The sequence below is a fragment of the Taudactylus pleione genome, unplaced genomic scaffold (assembly GCF_031769625.1).
Source record: "Taudactylus pleione unplaced genomic scaffold, aTauple2 ptg000156l, whole genome shotgun sequence".
Classification (NCBI taxonomy): domain Eukaryota; kingdom Metazoa; phylum Chordata; class Amphibia; order Anura; family Myobatrachidae; genus Taudactylus; species Taudactylus pleione.
In genome coordinates this window covers 9302682-9317755 of record NW_028284558.1, presented here as the reverse complement: position 1 = coordinate 9317755, position 15074 = coordinate 9302682, and the positions used below count along the sequence as shown (strand labels likewise).

General features: G+C 45.6%; 1 protein-coding gene across 8 annotated transcripts in view; it reads left to right on the top strand.

Moving 5' to 3' along the window:
* Positions 1–2553: 2553 nt before the first annotated feature.
* The window catches only part of LOC148521634 (sodium channel protein type 2 subunit alpha-like), a 147935-nt gene continuing 135414 nt past the window's right edge, over positions 2554–15074 (top strand). For all 8 annotated transcript variants that reach the window (XM_088474844.1, XM_088474840.1, XM_088474838.1 and 5 more), the window contains exon 1: positions 2554–2820. In XM_088474844.1, coding sequence (XP_088330970.1) covers positions 2554–2820 — 267 coding nt within the window. The remainder of the gene's footprint in view (positions 2821–15074) is intronic.

The window sequence follows — 15074 nt, the reverse complement described above, 5'->3', positions numbered from 1 at the left end:
TTGACATTCCGACCGCCGGCATCCCGAAGGTAAGTATGTATGTTTTTAGAGACCTCCCGGGGTGGATTAGAGATAGGCAATGACCGGGGAGGGTTAGGGTTATGCACCACCGGGGGGGGGTTAAGGTTAGACACCATCCGGGAAGGGTTAGGGGGGGAGAGGGGGAGGATTATTCTACTTAACAGCCCCTGTCGGCATGTTGAACATCAGGATGCCGCTGTCTGTCTTCTGACCGCCAACATTGCGACCGCCCGGAAATCATACTGATTCCAATCCATATATATCATTGAATTTCTGCCTGTTACATATACTGTACATGCACTAAGCCTTGGAGAGTGATAAAATGGAGGATGATAAAGTACCAACCAATCAGCTTCTAACTGTAATTTTTCAAACACAGCCTGTAAACTGACAGTTAGGAGCTGATTGGTTGGTACGTTATCACTCGCCAGTTTATCACTCACCAAGGCCTAGTGCATCTCCCCCGAATTTGACACATAAAACAAGCCCCATCCCCAACCAACCGAAACCATGCCCCTAAGCCACATGCCCACCAGCCCAGATTTGCTCTTTTTGGGTGAAACTCTTCGGAAACATTATACAGCGTCGATGTGAGCAGTAGCAGAAAGCTGTTTATTATTGTGACACTGACAATCAGAATGGACCAGCATCTGGTGCATCAACCATGCGTGCTCAGAGAGGATGTATACTTCCTCTGTGACCAACACCAGAGAAAGCATAGAGCGGACTGGAAAGAGTTACTTAAGGGGGGTTTGTTACTGAAGCATTAGAAAACTGTTAGTAAGTTGGGAAGTGAGTGTCATTAGTGTGGTAGTATTGGGCACAAGAAATAGGGCAAAGTGCACGGCAATAAGACTGAATATGTTTGACGAGTGTTTTGTGAAACAGAACCAAATGCATCAAAAAAAGTAAATCCTATAAGCACTCATTTGATGTAGACAATGTAACCAGCTTTCCCAATAGAAACCATTTGTTGTGCTGGTGATAATCTGTAGAAAAAAGGACAGGAAGCGCCTAATAGTGTAGTGTTATGGTTAAACTGGTGAAAATGTAGAGGTACAATATGATGTGAATACATTTATGTGATATTACCGCTCCCCCTCACCATCTTGCAGAGCGCAGAGGAGTGTATGTCAGGGGACTGTTCATTATCTATCTACTTTAAATAAGTTCATCTTGCAAAACGTAACTCCAATTTTTCCATATTAAGCAAGGAGCACCCCTGACTACTAACATAGGGCTTGATTCAGCTAGGAACGCAGTTGCTTCTATGCATGCAATCAGCCAATTGTTGCGTACTGCACATGCACATGTATCATAGGGCGCGTGCGCGAACCAGCCACTGCGATCGGGACTGCGATCGCAGTTACTACGCAGACCCATCGCAGAGTGATTGACAGGAAGTGCCATTTGTGGGTGGTGATGGGGGGGGGCGAACACAAGCGTGTCAGTGCGGTTTGAATGACGTTGCAAGGGTGTGCATAAATTAGCCACTGCGATGCCCTACGCAGCCTGAAACTCCATAGCGTGCGCTGAAGCAAGCAATTCCTGGGTAAGGTCTGACCTGCCTTAACTGTGTGTAAGGCTTCGACGGTACCCCATTGTACCGATGTTTTTGCAGTCTTGCTAAACATTACGGATGTGCGTGTAGGTGAAGTGGGTGTCCTTATGTAGTGATATGGCGGCATTGCGATCGCTGTGAATTAGCATAAATTCGTAGTAAAACTGTGTGTGTACGCTATATTGCGATCCTTGCTGAATCCAGGCATATAGAACGGTGGTGCCAACATTGTACCCTCGCAGAGGGTGGGCCAGAAACCACAAAAGAGCATTTGCACTACCACTTTGCACTTTTTTTTGCGCTTATTAGCATCAATATCGGCAAACTATTATGGTGACAAGCCCACATTAAAGCTAGAGCTTGACTTGCTGGCAGCCATGTTGCATGCAGCTATACAGCACAATTTTGCACTGTAGTATTCTATGCCTTCTGCTGCATTGGTTTCTTATCATCATGGTAGCATCTGAAAGTCAGACAAACCATCTAGGATATGCCAGTGAACAAGAGTCAGAATGGGCACACTAATTGGTAAAAGTATAGAGCAGCAATAAAGCTGGCCACATACAGTCAGATTTACTAATTCATTAATCATATTTGTGTATATTTTGAACACATGCGATGGGCCAGACGAAAAATATCTGGTCATTTGGCAACCAAGCAGGACTGATGGGTCACTTGGCATGCCGACAAACGCCACCATATTTTCCAATCAGATTTTGATTGGTGTTCTTGATGTTTTCTTTCCAATTATTGGACAGTGTTGGGGCAATTAAGGAAACATTTGTCCATTGATCAATACATACTGTATTTGTTTATAAGAATTAGAAGGTGTCTTTGACCAACAGATGCAACTGTGGTGCTCTAGATTGTTTAATAATCTTTTTACATCTACTAACATTGCATGTTCCTATCATTCCAGAATTCCATTATGAAAGGAGCTAAGCAGTAAATAAAAGGTGCAGGATGAAAAGATGGCGCAGGCACGACTTGTACCACCAGGACCCGACAGCTTACGCTACTTTACCAGGGAGTCTCTTATTGCTATCGAGAAGCGCATTACAGAGGAAAAAGCAAAGAAGCCGAAACAAGACCAGAACAATGATGATGACGAGAATGGCCCTAAGCCAAGCAGTGACTTGGAAGCAGGCAAAAGTCTGCCTTTTATATACGGAGATATACCTGCAGGAATGGTGTCAGAACCACTGGAGGAACTAGATCCATATTATATGAATCAAAAAGTAAGTCCCACTTTTTTTTTTACTTTATTTGCTTTCAGTTGTGTAGCACTCTGACAGGAAATAGTGATGTTTAGAAAACTCATAGGACTCATGAAACTGTTTTTATAGTTGTTGCCGTTACTGCCCCGAAAATTAATCCCAATGTATCTGCATAGATTTCATAAGAGCTGTCAGGTCTCTAAGATAGTTAGTGATTGGACAATCCCTGCTGTCACAAAGACACATAGGGCCTCTGAGGCGTACTTTCTGCAGTCTGGTATTTTGTGTTTTAGGGAAGGCCCTCTTGCAGCCCCCTTCCCTCTAGAGAGGTGCACAAGGACGGTGCGCTCATAACCGTGAAACCCGTAGCATGGAGTTCACCTATAACAACCTCATCTCTTTATTGAAGGCCCTTACTAACATTCATTGGCGTATCTATAATGGGTGCAGAGTGTGTGGTGCACACGGGCCCCTGGGTCCAGCAGGGCCCACACTGCAAACCCTGCACCAATATAATTATTATACTTAAGTTACAACTCCATGGTCCCGCATCGGCCATTTCTGCAGACTAAAATCATGTGGAAAATGGCGAGGTGGCCATTTTCTCTGTTAATTGCGCATGCACAATAGAGATATCCCTGGGAATAAGGCACAGGGGCCATGTTCCCGGATACCTGAGCATGCACAATAGAGATGTCCCCGGGAATAAGGAACAGGGGCCATGTTCCCAGAGACCTGCGCATGCGCAGCAGACTCTGACACAAAGCCAGAGTCTACTGCACTGCCAGAGAGGAGGGGCTGCACACGGGCCCCCTCCTCTATTAAAACGCCCCTGCCTACGGGATCAGTATGAAATCCCGCCGGACGTCATCCCGGCGGCTGTAATACCGACGCTAGTAGCTCGACAGGACTAGATCCCGACATGGTAAGTATCTCATCTATCCCTAACCTTTTCCTCTCCTAACCCTAACCCTCCTTTAGGGGTGCCTAAACCTAACGCCCCTCCCAATTGCCTAACCCTAACCTCCCCCCAGGGGTGCCTAAACCTAACCCCTCCCCCACCCTAAACCTAACCCTCCCGGAGGGTGCCTAAACCTAACCTCCCCCCGGGAGTGCCTAACCCTAAACCCCTTCCCATAGCCTTACCCTAACCCTCCCAGGGGGGGTGCCTAACCCTAAGTGCCCCCCAGGAGCCCCTAACCTAACCCTCCCCCCACAGCTGTCCACTGCCGTCACCCGGCTTACCTTCGTTCAGTATGCCGGGCGTCGGTCTGACAGCGTAGGGCTAAAGATAGGCATCAGGATTTCGAAGCCTGTCATTAGTACCTTGCCGGGATATGACAGTCGGAAAGCCGTCCGTCGGGTTCCTGACTTCATACCTTGCTAACATCCCAGGGCATTGAACGTTATAGTAATAAAAGTAAAATAGTAAAGAAAAGTATTTATGTATGTGACACTACAGGATGAAGTTTCATATTGCAGGGAATTACAGCTGTGGCACATAGTGATGCTGCTTCTGAGTTGCACGTAAAGTGGCTCTGGTGGCGGGCTCCCACGGAAGCCTGATTTACTACCTTATGCTAATGCAAGTATCCAATCAACTAATGCGGAGGCAAAGCGTGTGCAAGAGGAAACACGTGCCGCCCATTGTTATCATGCTGTCGGCTTCCCTACCCCATACGTACAACTCAGGATCATATATTATACTTACATCTCCATAGTCCCGCGTCGGCCATTTCTGCAGACTAAAATCATGTGGAAAATGGCGAGGTGGCCATTTTCTCTGTTAATTGCGCATGCGCAATAGAGATATCCCTGGGAATAAAGCATAGGGTCCATGTTCCCGGAGACCTGTGCATGCGCAATAGAGATGTCCCCGGGAATAAGGCACTGTAGTAGTGCCTCCAGTAATAGTACCCTTTGTAGTAATGCTCCCTGTAGTAGTGACCTAAGTGGTAATGCCCCAGTAGTAGTGCCTCCTGTAGTAGTGCCTCCAGTAGTAGTGTCCCCAGTAGTAGTGTCCCCAGTAGTAATGTCCCCAGTAGCAGTCTATGACGTTTCTCCCATTGTGCGCATTGGGGGAGCTGGAAGCCAGAGCTCAGGAGTGAACTCCAGCCTCCGACTTCCGTTTTCGGGAAGGAGCCAGCCGCCTGCAGATAACAAAATCTCCCTTCGGCGCCAGGCTGACATCCTGGGTTAGGTGGGCCAGAGGAGGCGGAACTGGTTCAGTCTCCAAATGGAACTGACGGAATGCAGTTCCGCTCCGTTCTGGCCCACTTTAACCCCTGAACTTAATTGTATGAACAATTAATTGATATATTTTATGCTTACCACTTTTATGAGTGGCCTACACTGCGGATTTCCATTTGATAATAAGACCAGCCAAGCCTATCATAACCTGTTGGCAGTTGTAGCTTTTGCAAAGGAACCACACTGTTTATATTTGAGCCACTCTGTGCTTAGAACTAGTGCACATTATGAAATAATCAGGCCCGTCAGATTTTCTGCTGCTTGGTCCGATAATCTGAGTGTGTATCACAGGGCAGGAACATGCCGCCCTGTTTTGGCCCCTCCCTTTAAACTCATGCCTAGGGTCCTTTCCAGGGACCCTGCAAGCCACATGCAGATGCCACCAGGGCCCTGTGTGACAGCACCCCTCACACACCCAAAGTTAAGGCCCTGTGTGTATCCGGCACCCAGATCCAATTATCATTCCAAAACCAGTCGGATCAGATGACTGGATCATGCACATTTTGTAGTGTGAATTTCTGATCATCTGTCTGACATTTCTGCTAAAAGTACATTTACAAGTGTCACCTCTGTGACGATCTTAGGACCGATAATCAGTAAAATTGGAACAATAAATCACTAGTGTGTACACTCAAAATTGCATGTTTTTTTAAATCATATAATCAATTAAAAATAAATCATGAAGTTGGTTGTATCATGAGTGAAAGCGCTCAGGTGTGTACCTACCATATTACATTTCTAGTAGGGGTGTGCACCGGACACTTTTCGTGTTTTGGTTTTGGATCTGGATCTTTCTTCGTGTTTTGGATCTGGATTGGATTTGCCAAAACCACCCTTCCGTGTTTTGGGTTCTGGGTTTTGTGTTTTGGATCTGTATTTTTTTGGGAAAAAGCATAAAAACAGTTAAAATCACAGAATGTGTGGGTTTTTCTGTTCCTATGCTATTATTAACATCAATAACATTAATTTCCACTCATTTCCAGTCTATTCTGAACACCTCACACCTCACAATATTATTTTTAGGCCAAAAGGTTGCACCGAGGTAGCTGGATGACTATGCTAAGTGACACGAGTGTGCGGCACAAACACGTGGCCCATCTAGTAGTGAACACTGCAGTGGCAGACAGGATGGCAGTTTGAAAAACTAGGCCCCAAACAGTACATAATGCAAAGAAAAAAAAAGGTGCAAGATGGAATTGTCCTTGGGCCCTCCCACCCACCCATATGTTCTATAAACAGGACATACACAGTTTAACAAACCAATAATTTCAGCGCCAGGGTCTGCCACACAACTGTGGCTGAAATGATTGGTTTGTTTGGTTCCCCACAAAACAAGCTGGCAATTAATCTGTCCCTGCACCAACTGGCTCTACGGAGGCAAGATGTCGTCCTCATCCTCCTCATCCACCGATTCCTCACCCTCTTCAGTGCTGTGTACATCCTCATCCTCACAGAGTATTAATTCGTCCCCGCTGGAATCCACCACCACAGGTCCCTCTGTATGTTCTGGAGGCTGGTCTCCCTGGAAGAATTGATAATTCATTTTGATGAACATCATCTTCTCCACATTTTGTGGAAGCAACCTCCTATGCCTTTCGCTGACAAGGTTCCCGGCTGCACTAAACACTCTTTTGGAGTATACACTGGAGGGGGGGCAACTCAGGTAAAATAGAGCCAGTTTGTACAGGGGCCTCCAAAATGTCTCTTTTTCCTGCCAGTACAAGTACGGACTGTATGACATGCCTACTTGGATGCTGTCACCGATGTAATCCTCCACCATTCTGTCAATGGTGACAGTATCATATGCAGTGACAGTAGACATGTCAGAAATTGTTGCCAGGTCCTTCCGTCCGGACCAGATGTCCAAACTTGGTCCTGCCTGCCCTGCATCACCGCCAGCGGGTTGCTTAGGATACCTAAGTTGTTTCCTGGCAGCCCCAGTTGCAGGAGAAAATGAAGAAGGAGCTGTTGATGTGTCACGTTCCGCTTCAGCTGACAGTGTTTTCACCAGCAGGTCTTTGCACCTCTGTAGGCTTGTGTCGGCCGGAAAGAGAGACACCACATAGGCTTTAAACCTAGGATCGAGCACGGTGGCCAAAATGTAGTAGTCTGATTTCAACAGATTGACCACCCTGGAATCCTGGCAAAGCGAATGAAGGGCTTCATCTGCAAGTCCTACATGCAGTGTGGAATCGCTCCGTCTTAGCTCCTCCTTCACTTTCTCCAGCTGCTTCTGCAAAAGCCTGGTGAGGGGAATGACCTGACTCAAGCTGGCAGTGTCTGAACTGACTTCACGTGTGGCAAAATTTCTAAGGGCTGGAGAACCTTGCACAACACGGAAATCATTCTCCACTGCGCTTGAGTCAGGTGCATACCCCCTCATTTGCCTATGTCATAGGTGGATGTATAGGCTTGAATGGCCTTTTGCTGCTACTCCATCCTCTGAAGCATATAGCACCGCGTCACAACCTCTTGCTTCAGGTGATGGCGGGGCAGGTTCAAGAGTGTTTGCTGGCGCTCCAGTCTTCGGCAGGCAGTCGCTGAATGGCGAAAGTGGCCACCCAAAGCGTCTCCTGCATGCCACTGTTGTTTTTTCTGAAAATTCAGCACCTTATTTATTGTGTGAGCAAAACATGGGACGTGCTGGAATTTGCCCAGATGTAATGCCCGCACAGTATTGGTGGCGTTGTCAGATATCACAAATCCCCAGGAGAGTCTAAGTGGGGTAAGCCACTGGGAGATGATTTCCCTCAGTTTCTCTAAGAGGTTGTCGGCGGTGTGCTTCTTACTGAAACCGGTGATACACAGCGTAGCCTGCCTTGGAACAAGCTGGTGTTTCTGAGCTTCTGCTACTGGTGACGTTGCTGTCCTTAGTCTGCCCTGTTCCACTTGTCCACATGTCCGTGGTTAAGTGGACATTGGGTACAACCGCATTTTTTAGGACACTGAGGACACTTTTTCTGACGTCTCTGTACAGTCTCGGTATCGCCTGCCTAGAGAAGTGGAATCTAGACGGGATTTGGTACCGGGGACACACTACCTCCATCAATTGTCTAAATCCAACTGCACTAATGGCGGATACCGGACGCACGTCTAACACCAACATAGCAGTCAAGGCCTCAGTTATCCGTTTTGCTTCAGGATGACTGCTGTCATACTTCATCCTCCTCGCTAAGGACTGTTGGAGGGTCAATTGTTTAGTAAAAGTAGTAGTGTTCCTATTTCCTCTCTGGGATGATGAACAACTCCCAGCAGCAGCAACAACAGCAGCAGCGGCAGCAGTAGGCGTAGCAATGCAGGATCCTCCAGAGGAATCCCGGATAGGAGAGTCACTCATGCCAGTGACATGGCCTGTAGGACTACTTCCGATCCTGACTAAGGAGGAAATTGATGAGGAGGGAGTTGACGGTGTGGTTTGCAGGCGCTTGGATACAACAGGACAAAGGGATTTAGATGTCCCTGGACTGCTTACGGTCTTAGCCAAAGGTTCTGAACTTGACAGTAACTTTTTATGAACGCGCTGCAGGTGACGTATAAGGGAGGATGTTCCTAGGTGGTTAATGTCCCTACCCCTACTTATTTCACCTTTACATATGGTACATATGGCAAGAGAGTTGTTGTCCGGATTTGGATAGAAATATTGCCAGACCAAAGAGGTGGAATGATTGGTCTTCTGCCAGGCATGACCGTGATGGGCTTTTTCATCCCACAGACAACAACCGTCTGCCCCGGAGCCTGATTTAAACAAACCACATCACCATCAGAATCCTCCTCGCCAACTTCCTCCTCAGCGCCAGCTGCACCAGTATCCTCATCCTGTTGTACTTCCACAGTGACATCTTCAATTTGCATATCAGCAAGAGGACTGTGGGTGCTCCTTCCAGCACTTGCAGAGGGCGTGCAAATGGTGGAAAGAGCCACCTCTTCCCGTCCAGTGTTGGGAAGGTCAGGCATCGCAAACGCCACCACACTTGGACTCTCCTTGGGGATTTGTGATATCTTCTTAGAACGCACAGTTATTCGCTGTGCTTTTGCCAGCTTAACTCATTTGATTTTTTGTAGCGGGAGGAGGGCTTCCATCGTCATGTGAAGCTGAACCACTAGTCATGAACATAGGGAAAGACCTTAGCCGTTCCTTGCCACTCCGTGTCGTAAATGGCATATTGGCAAGTTTACGTTTCTCCTAAGATGATTTAAATGTTTTTTTTAAGGTCATTTTCCTGAACTTTGTCAGTTGGGATTTTATATGCCCTCTACTATGACATTGGGCATCGACCTTCGCAGACGACGTTGATGGCATTTTATCAATGTAATGACTAGTGGCAGCAGCTTCAGCACTTGGAGTAAGTGGTTCTTGATCTTTCCCTATTTTATTTTTATCGGACAAAGTTTTGTCCTCCTTTTATGTTACATTGATATATACGTGCGGCTAAGGCGCACACAAACACAGAAAAGAAGAATTTCTTATATTTTTTGGAGTGCACTTTGGGGGTTACACCACCCATTAACAGACTTATGACACAGGTGCATGCTTGGCGCTGCTACTTTGTTGATGCATGTGCAGCTACAGCGCATACAATTCACAACACAGAAAAGAAGAATTTCTTATATTTTTTGGAGTGCACTTTGGGGGTTACACCACCCTTTAACAGACGAGCCGGCCGGCCCTTGATTTATGACACAGGCGCACGCTTGGCACTGCTCCTTTATTGATGCACGTGCGGCTACTGCGCATACATTTCACACACAAACTCAGAAAAAAAGAATTGTTTATTTTTTGTGGAGCGCACTTTGGGAGTTAAACCACCCTTTAACAGACTTATGACACATGAGAACGCTTGGTGCTGCTTCTTTGTTGATGCACGTGCGGCTACAGCGCATACAATTCACAACACAGAAAAGAATATATTTTTTTTTTATTTGGAGCGCACTTTGGGGGTTACACCACCCTTTAACAGACGAGCCAGCCGGCCCTTTACTTAGGACACAGGCGCACACTTGGCGCTGCTCCTTTGTTGATGCAAGTGCGGCTACAGCTCACACAGGGCCTGATTCATAGGTGCTCGCAAAAATCAGGGCGGGCGTTTTTTGTTTTTGTTGCGGCCTCCTGGCCGCTCGCATAGCTGTGGGTTACCACCCACAGTTATTGCGAGCAGCCAGGATGATGCCCAGGATGATGGTCGCGATGGTCAAGACCATCGACCATCGCGACCATCGGGCTTGCAACGAGACCCTTGTGGTAGGGTCTCATGGCCGCAAGCCCCGGAGAGCTTTTGGCTCTAATAGAGCCGGAAGCTCTCCCACTGACATCACTGGGAACGTCTCCATTTGTGAAGCCACCCCACTGTCACGCCTACAAAATGGGGTGAGCTGTTCATCAACATCAACAGCCGCCCCTTTTGTAGTGAGCCACGGAGCGAGTGCTGTTTGCGCTCGCTCCGGGGCTCGCGCGTGCACACTGGGCCACCATCGACCCGTTTGCGAGCGCTATATGCTTGCGAGTGGGTCTGAATCAGGCCCTCAATTCACAAACACAGAAATAAATGTTGTTCTTGCACTTGGGTGGAGCACCCCTGATGGACAGATCACCCCCTGGACAACACTACAGCACCCCTTTAGGACTACAACCTTTATGGGACACTGCACAACACAGCCCAGCCAGCCCCTATAGACTTTGGAGTGGACACAACCCCTATTGACAACTGACTGCACAACACAGCCCAGCCAGCCCCTATGGACAACAGTAGCACAACACAGTCCAGGCAGCCCCTATGGACAAAAGCAGCACAACACAGCCCAGCCAATCCCTATGGACTTTTGAGGAGTGGACACAGCCCCTATGGACAACAGCAGCACAACACAACACAGCCCAGCCAGCCCCTATGACACCAGCACAACACAGCCCAGCCAGCCCTAACTTCCACCCTTCCTCTTCACTGTCCACAGCCGGAGTGAGAAATGGCGCCGATGCGGGGACCTTTTATAGAATCGAAAACCCGAGAGATCCGGAAGGCGAGATGATGACGTTTTGCCTCGATTTCAGTTCTGAGTCAGGCGGGAAAACCCGAGCCGGACTCGGTTCCCGGCTCGGATCGGGTGGGCTTGGGGGGTACGGATTTCAGAAATCCGAACCCGCTCATCCCTAATTTCTAGGTATTAAGGCTATTTAAAGTACCCACAGTGATGTTATACAATTATTTGTCCTTGGAATTGCCTTTTTTTTACTCCTTGTTGACTTGAAACATTCATGTGACTTACATTAAAAATCTGTACATTTCTACATGTTTCAATACCTTGTTTTATTGTATTGTGGTGACAAAACCAGTGCACAGTAAGGTCATGAAATAGATTTCTAACACCTATATTGCAAAGTGTTTGGTCACAATAGAGATAACTTGCAGGTTTATGTTTTAACTATGCTAAGTAACTATGTATACTGTAGTATATTTAAATTAATAAGAGTTTAACAGTGAACAAACCATAATAATTTAGGTCTCCTCCAGCCACAAATGAGTCTCATTTCCACAGTTACCTTGGTCATCATTTGTCCATAATTGATCATTAATCTTATTGACCTTTGCCAACAATTGACGTAATTGTGACTTGCAGTGACTAGGTAATCATTAGATAGCTCAATGACGAGTATGTTTGCAGCACAATGCATGCTTGGCCAGTTTCAGTGTTTCATAGAAAGCCAAAGAAAAATCTGCTGTCATACAATCTTTGTTATGTGCCTGCAAATTATGCCAATATCCTCAAGTGTCAAGCTAAGTTCATGTCTTAAATGTAATCGTGACTGGAGAGTCAAGAACATTAAAATATATTGCATAATTCCACTCAATTGTGATGGTTTGCCAAACATTGTTGTTAAAAGAGCTGTCCAATGTTCTATTTAGTACTCTCCAATTTTTAAAAAGATGATTTCTAAACATTGTGTTAGACAAACTTGTTGGTTTATTTCTGGTGTCAAAGTCTATTCAAAATCATTGTGGCAGCCTGTAGTGATTTGTTGTATGTTATATGAAGGGTATGCTGAGAAAGATGTATGTTTCAATACGCTGTATATTACTAGTATATTGAAACCGCCATATGACTGGACACCTCAGTGTACCCCCACCCCGCTTTGCTCTGTCCCATCCAGCTTTGCCCCCCTCTCTGATGTTCTGCCTTTCCCCATTCTGTCCCGACCCCCCCATCGTTCTGTCCCGCTCCCATGAATAACCCATTCAGGCAGTTGGTCCTCCTCCTCTCTGGTCAGCTAGAGTCTGTCCCGTGCCCAGGCTTACACTGCACACGCATTGAGAAGACAGGACAGACCTACTGAAATTATTGTTAAGATGTGGTTTGGAAACACCATGTGTGATACCCCAAAGTAGCATCTATTGATGAGTAATTTCTCACCGTTCTAGTCGTACCTGTTTCTTCTAGTTTTCCACGCCACAGCAGAGAGGCAGGTGGGTCCCAAACAACAACACAATAAATGACACGATAAATAAAATAGTGTTCACTTTACTAAGTTGGAACTCTTCAACAACTCTTGGTCTCCTCAAGCACACAGTTAGCTACAACACTTAAATATATATCACAATATATAGCACAATATAATATATTTATGCAATACTTTACATTTATATCACATCACCAATTCTCAGGAATTACTTCTTCCAGTTACTAAGTTGACAACCATACTGTACATTATCTTGCTGTACTAATAGTTAACATATAAGATATAGGCAATGTACCCACACAAAATAATTATAACTATCTAAGAATGTCCCCTGGCCAGTTTTAAATGTTGGTGCACATATATGGGAAATCTACTACCCGAGTTATGTGGACTCCTTTGTAATTATGTTCTGGTGAGTATGGATGACTTTAGGGATTGTCCTCCTGTGATAGTCTGGTAATGCAGATTTCATTCTACATTGAAAGTGAGGGCTGCCACTGTCTTTGCTTCTCTTTAGGTATAACCCTCTCCTGAGGTACAGTTGGAGCTCAGCACTATCTATCTCAGCAGTACTCACTGATTCCTTGTTTTCAGCTCAGCAACACTTTCAGGCTGCCAGTCTATGGAAGCCAGGACTCTCCAGGGTCTGCCCCCAGTTATGCAGCCACCTCCCTGGGTCTGCCTTGATGTGCTGTCAGCGGCAGGGACACAGCTGGATGCCTGTCTGGCAAGAAGGGGTGGCCAGTCTTACATCCCAGCTCCACATGGTCTGTACTTCCAGAATCTCCACCTCACACAATTCTGGTCTCCATCACACTGCAGCGCTCACACCCAGCCATCCTGTCAGCCAGCACTTCAGCAGTCCAGCTCCTCCTTCCCTAGAGGTTACCTCAGCTCTGCCCTAATCAACTGCCACCTCCAGGGGCGTATCTTCCTATTGACCTGGATGGCCTTTGCCAGGGGCGCCGGCCGAGGGGGGGGGGCGCTGTTTCAGCCCGACATCACTTGCACATGATCTCCTGTCTCCTCTGCTCTTAGCAGTGTCACATACCACTCACCACTCACTAATTCCAATATGTCAACTGTGCAGGAAAAGAGTGCAAGCACCACATCAATCACAAGGCTTGATACCCTCTTTTCCTGTGTTGTTGACATATAGAAATTAATAAACAGTGCTTTTCATGTAGTAAGTGTTATAACTAAAAAAAAAGAAATATATATATTGCATCAATAACAAACAAGATGCATTGTGGGCAAGATAATTTGCATATATGCAAATTACCTTACGAATAGCCTTGTGATTGATGTGGTGTTTGCACTCTTTTCCTGCACAGTTGACATATTGAAATTAGTGAGTGGTGATTGGTATGTGTTGGGTATTGTGGGGGATGAAATATATTAGGGATAAAAATAAAAAAAATGTACTCTCCCTAATTTTAAATGTTTCTGATATAAAGGGACAAATAAGAAGGCTAATACATAACAAGGCTAATACATAACAACAATGAATGGAGAACACTGGTAAGAGCAGAGAAGACAGGAGACCAGTGATCTTTGCTGCAGCAGACTGCAGGACACTGCTAAGAGCAGAGGAGACAGGAGATCATGTGTCTCCATATTTCTACAGGCATGTAAATTGAACTACCCCCAGTGTAAGTGTAATAAATTTATGTTTTCCTCATTTTGGGGGACTGGCTATGATCTTTTTAGATGGTGGCTAACCCCGTGTTAGGAATAAGACATGATCCATATGGACTGTCTTCATTCTTATGTGGGAAAATATGAAAGATCTATCATCCCAGTAAATTGAAGGTGGAGTGTAGGTATCAGTTGTTAAAAAGCGTAATGCAGTATAGATAGCCCAATTTGAATATATGTAAATTATGTTACCCATAATGCATTTTATTTGTTTTTGATTCAATGTTTTTAAGCTTTTCCTGTGTTTTTTTGCATAAATAACTTTATATATAGTGGTTTGCAATGGAGTAAGTTCTATAAAAGATATATATATATATATATATATATATATATATTACAAAGAGAAATAAAAATTATTTCTTCACATATGTGAATTAAACTACCCCCAGTGTGTGTTTTTTTTTTTTTCAGTAGAAGCAGTCATTGGAGGGAGGCGCCAATCCCTTAGTTTGCCAGGGGTGCTCGGACCCCTAGATACACCCCTGGCCACCTCCAACTGTTACTTGCATTACCACCTGACACACTCATGTGACATTGTGCGACTGACCTCTTGAGCAGTTGCAAAGACTGCTGGGAGTTGTAGCCTGCCTGTGTAATGCATATACATGTCAGTGCAATCCCCAGTATCAGCGTAATACTACGCATAGCGGGGTATTACACATGCAGTTGCTTTAATTTTAAATACCAGGAATACAATTACCCAGAGGATTTTTTAAAGAAAATCTGGGTCACCAATATGACCTGACATGAGCCCACATACAGTCTACTCCATTCTTTCTTTTGGTCACTAAATAAAGTCAAACAGATGTAGAAAATAATTCCTTTTTATGCAGTTAATTTGTATTCATCCCAAATCTCATTGTGTTAAAATAAGAATTGT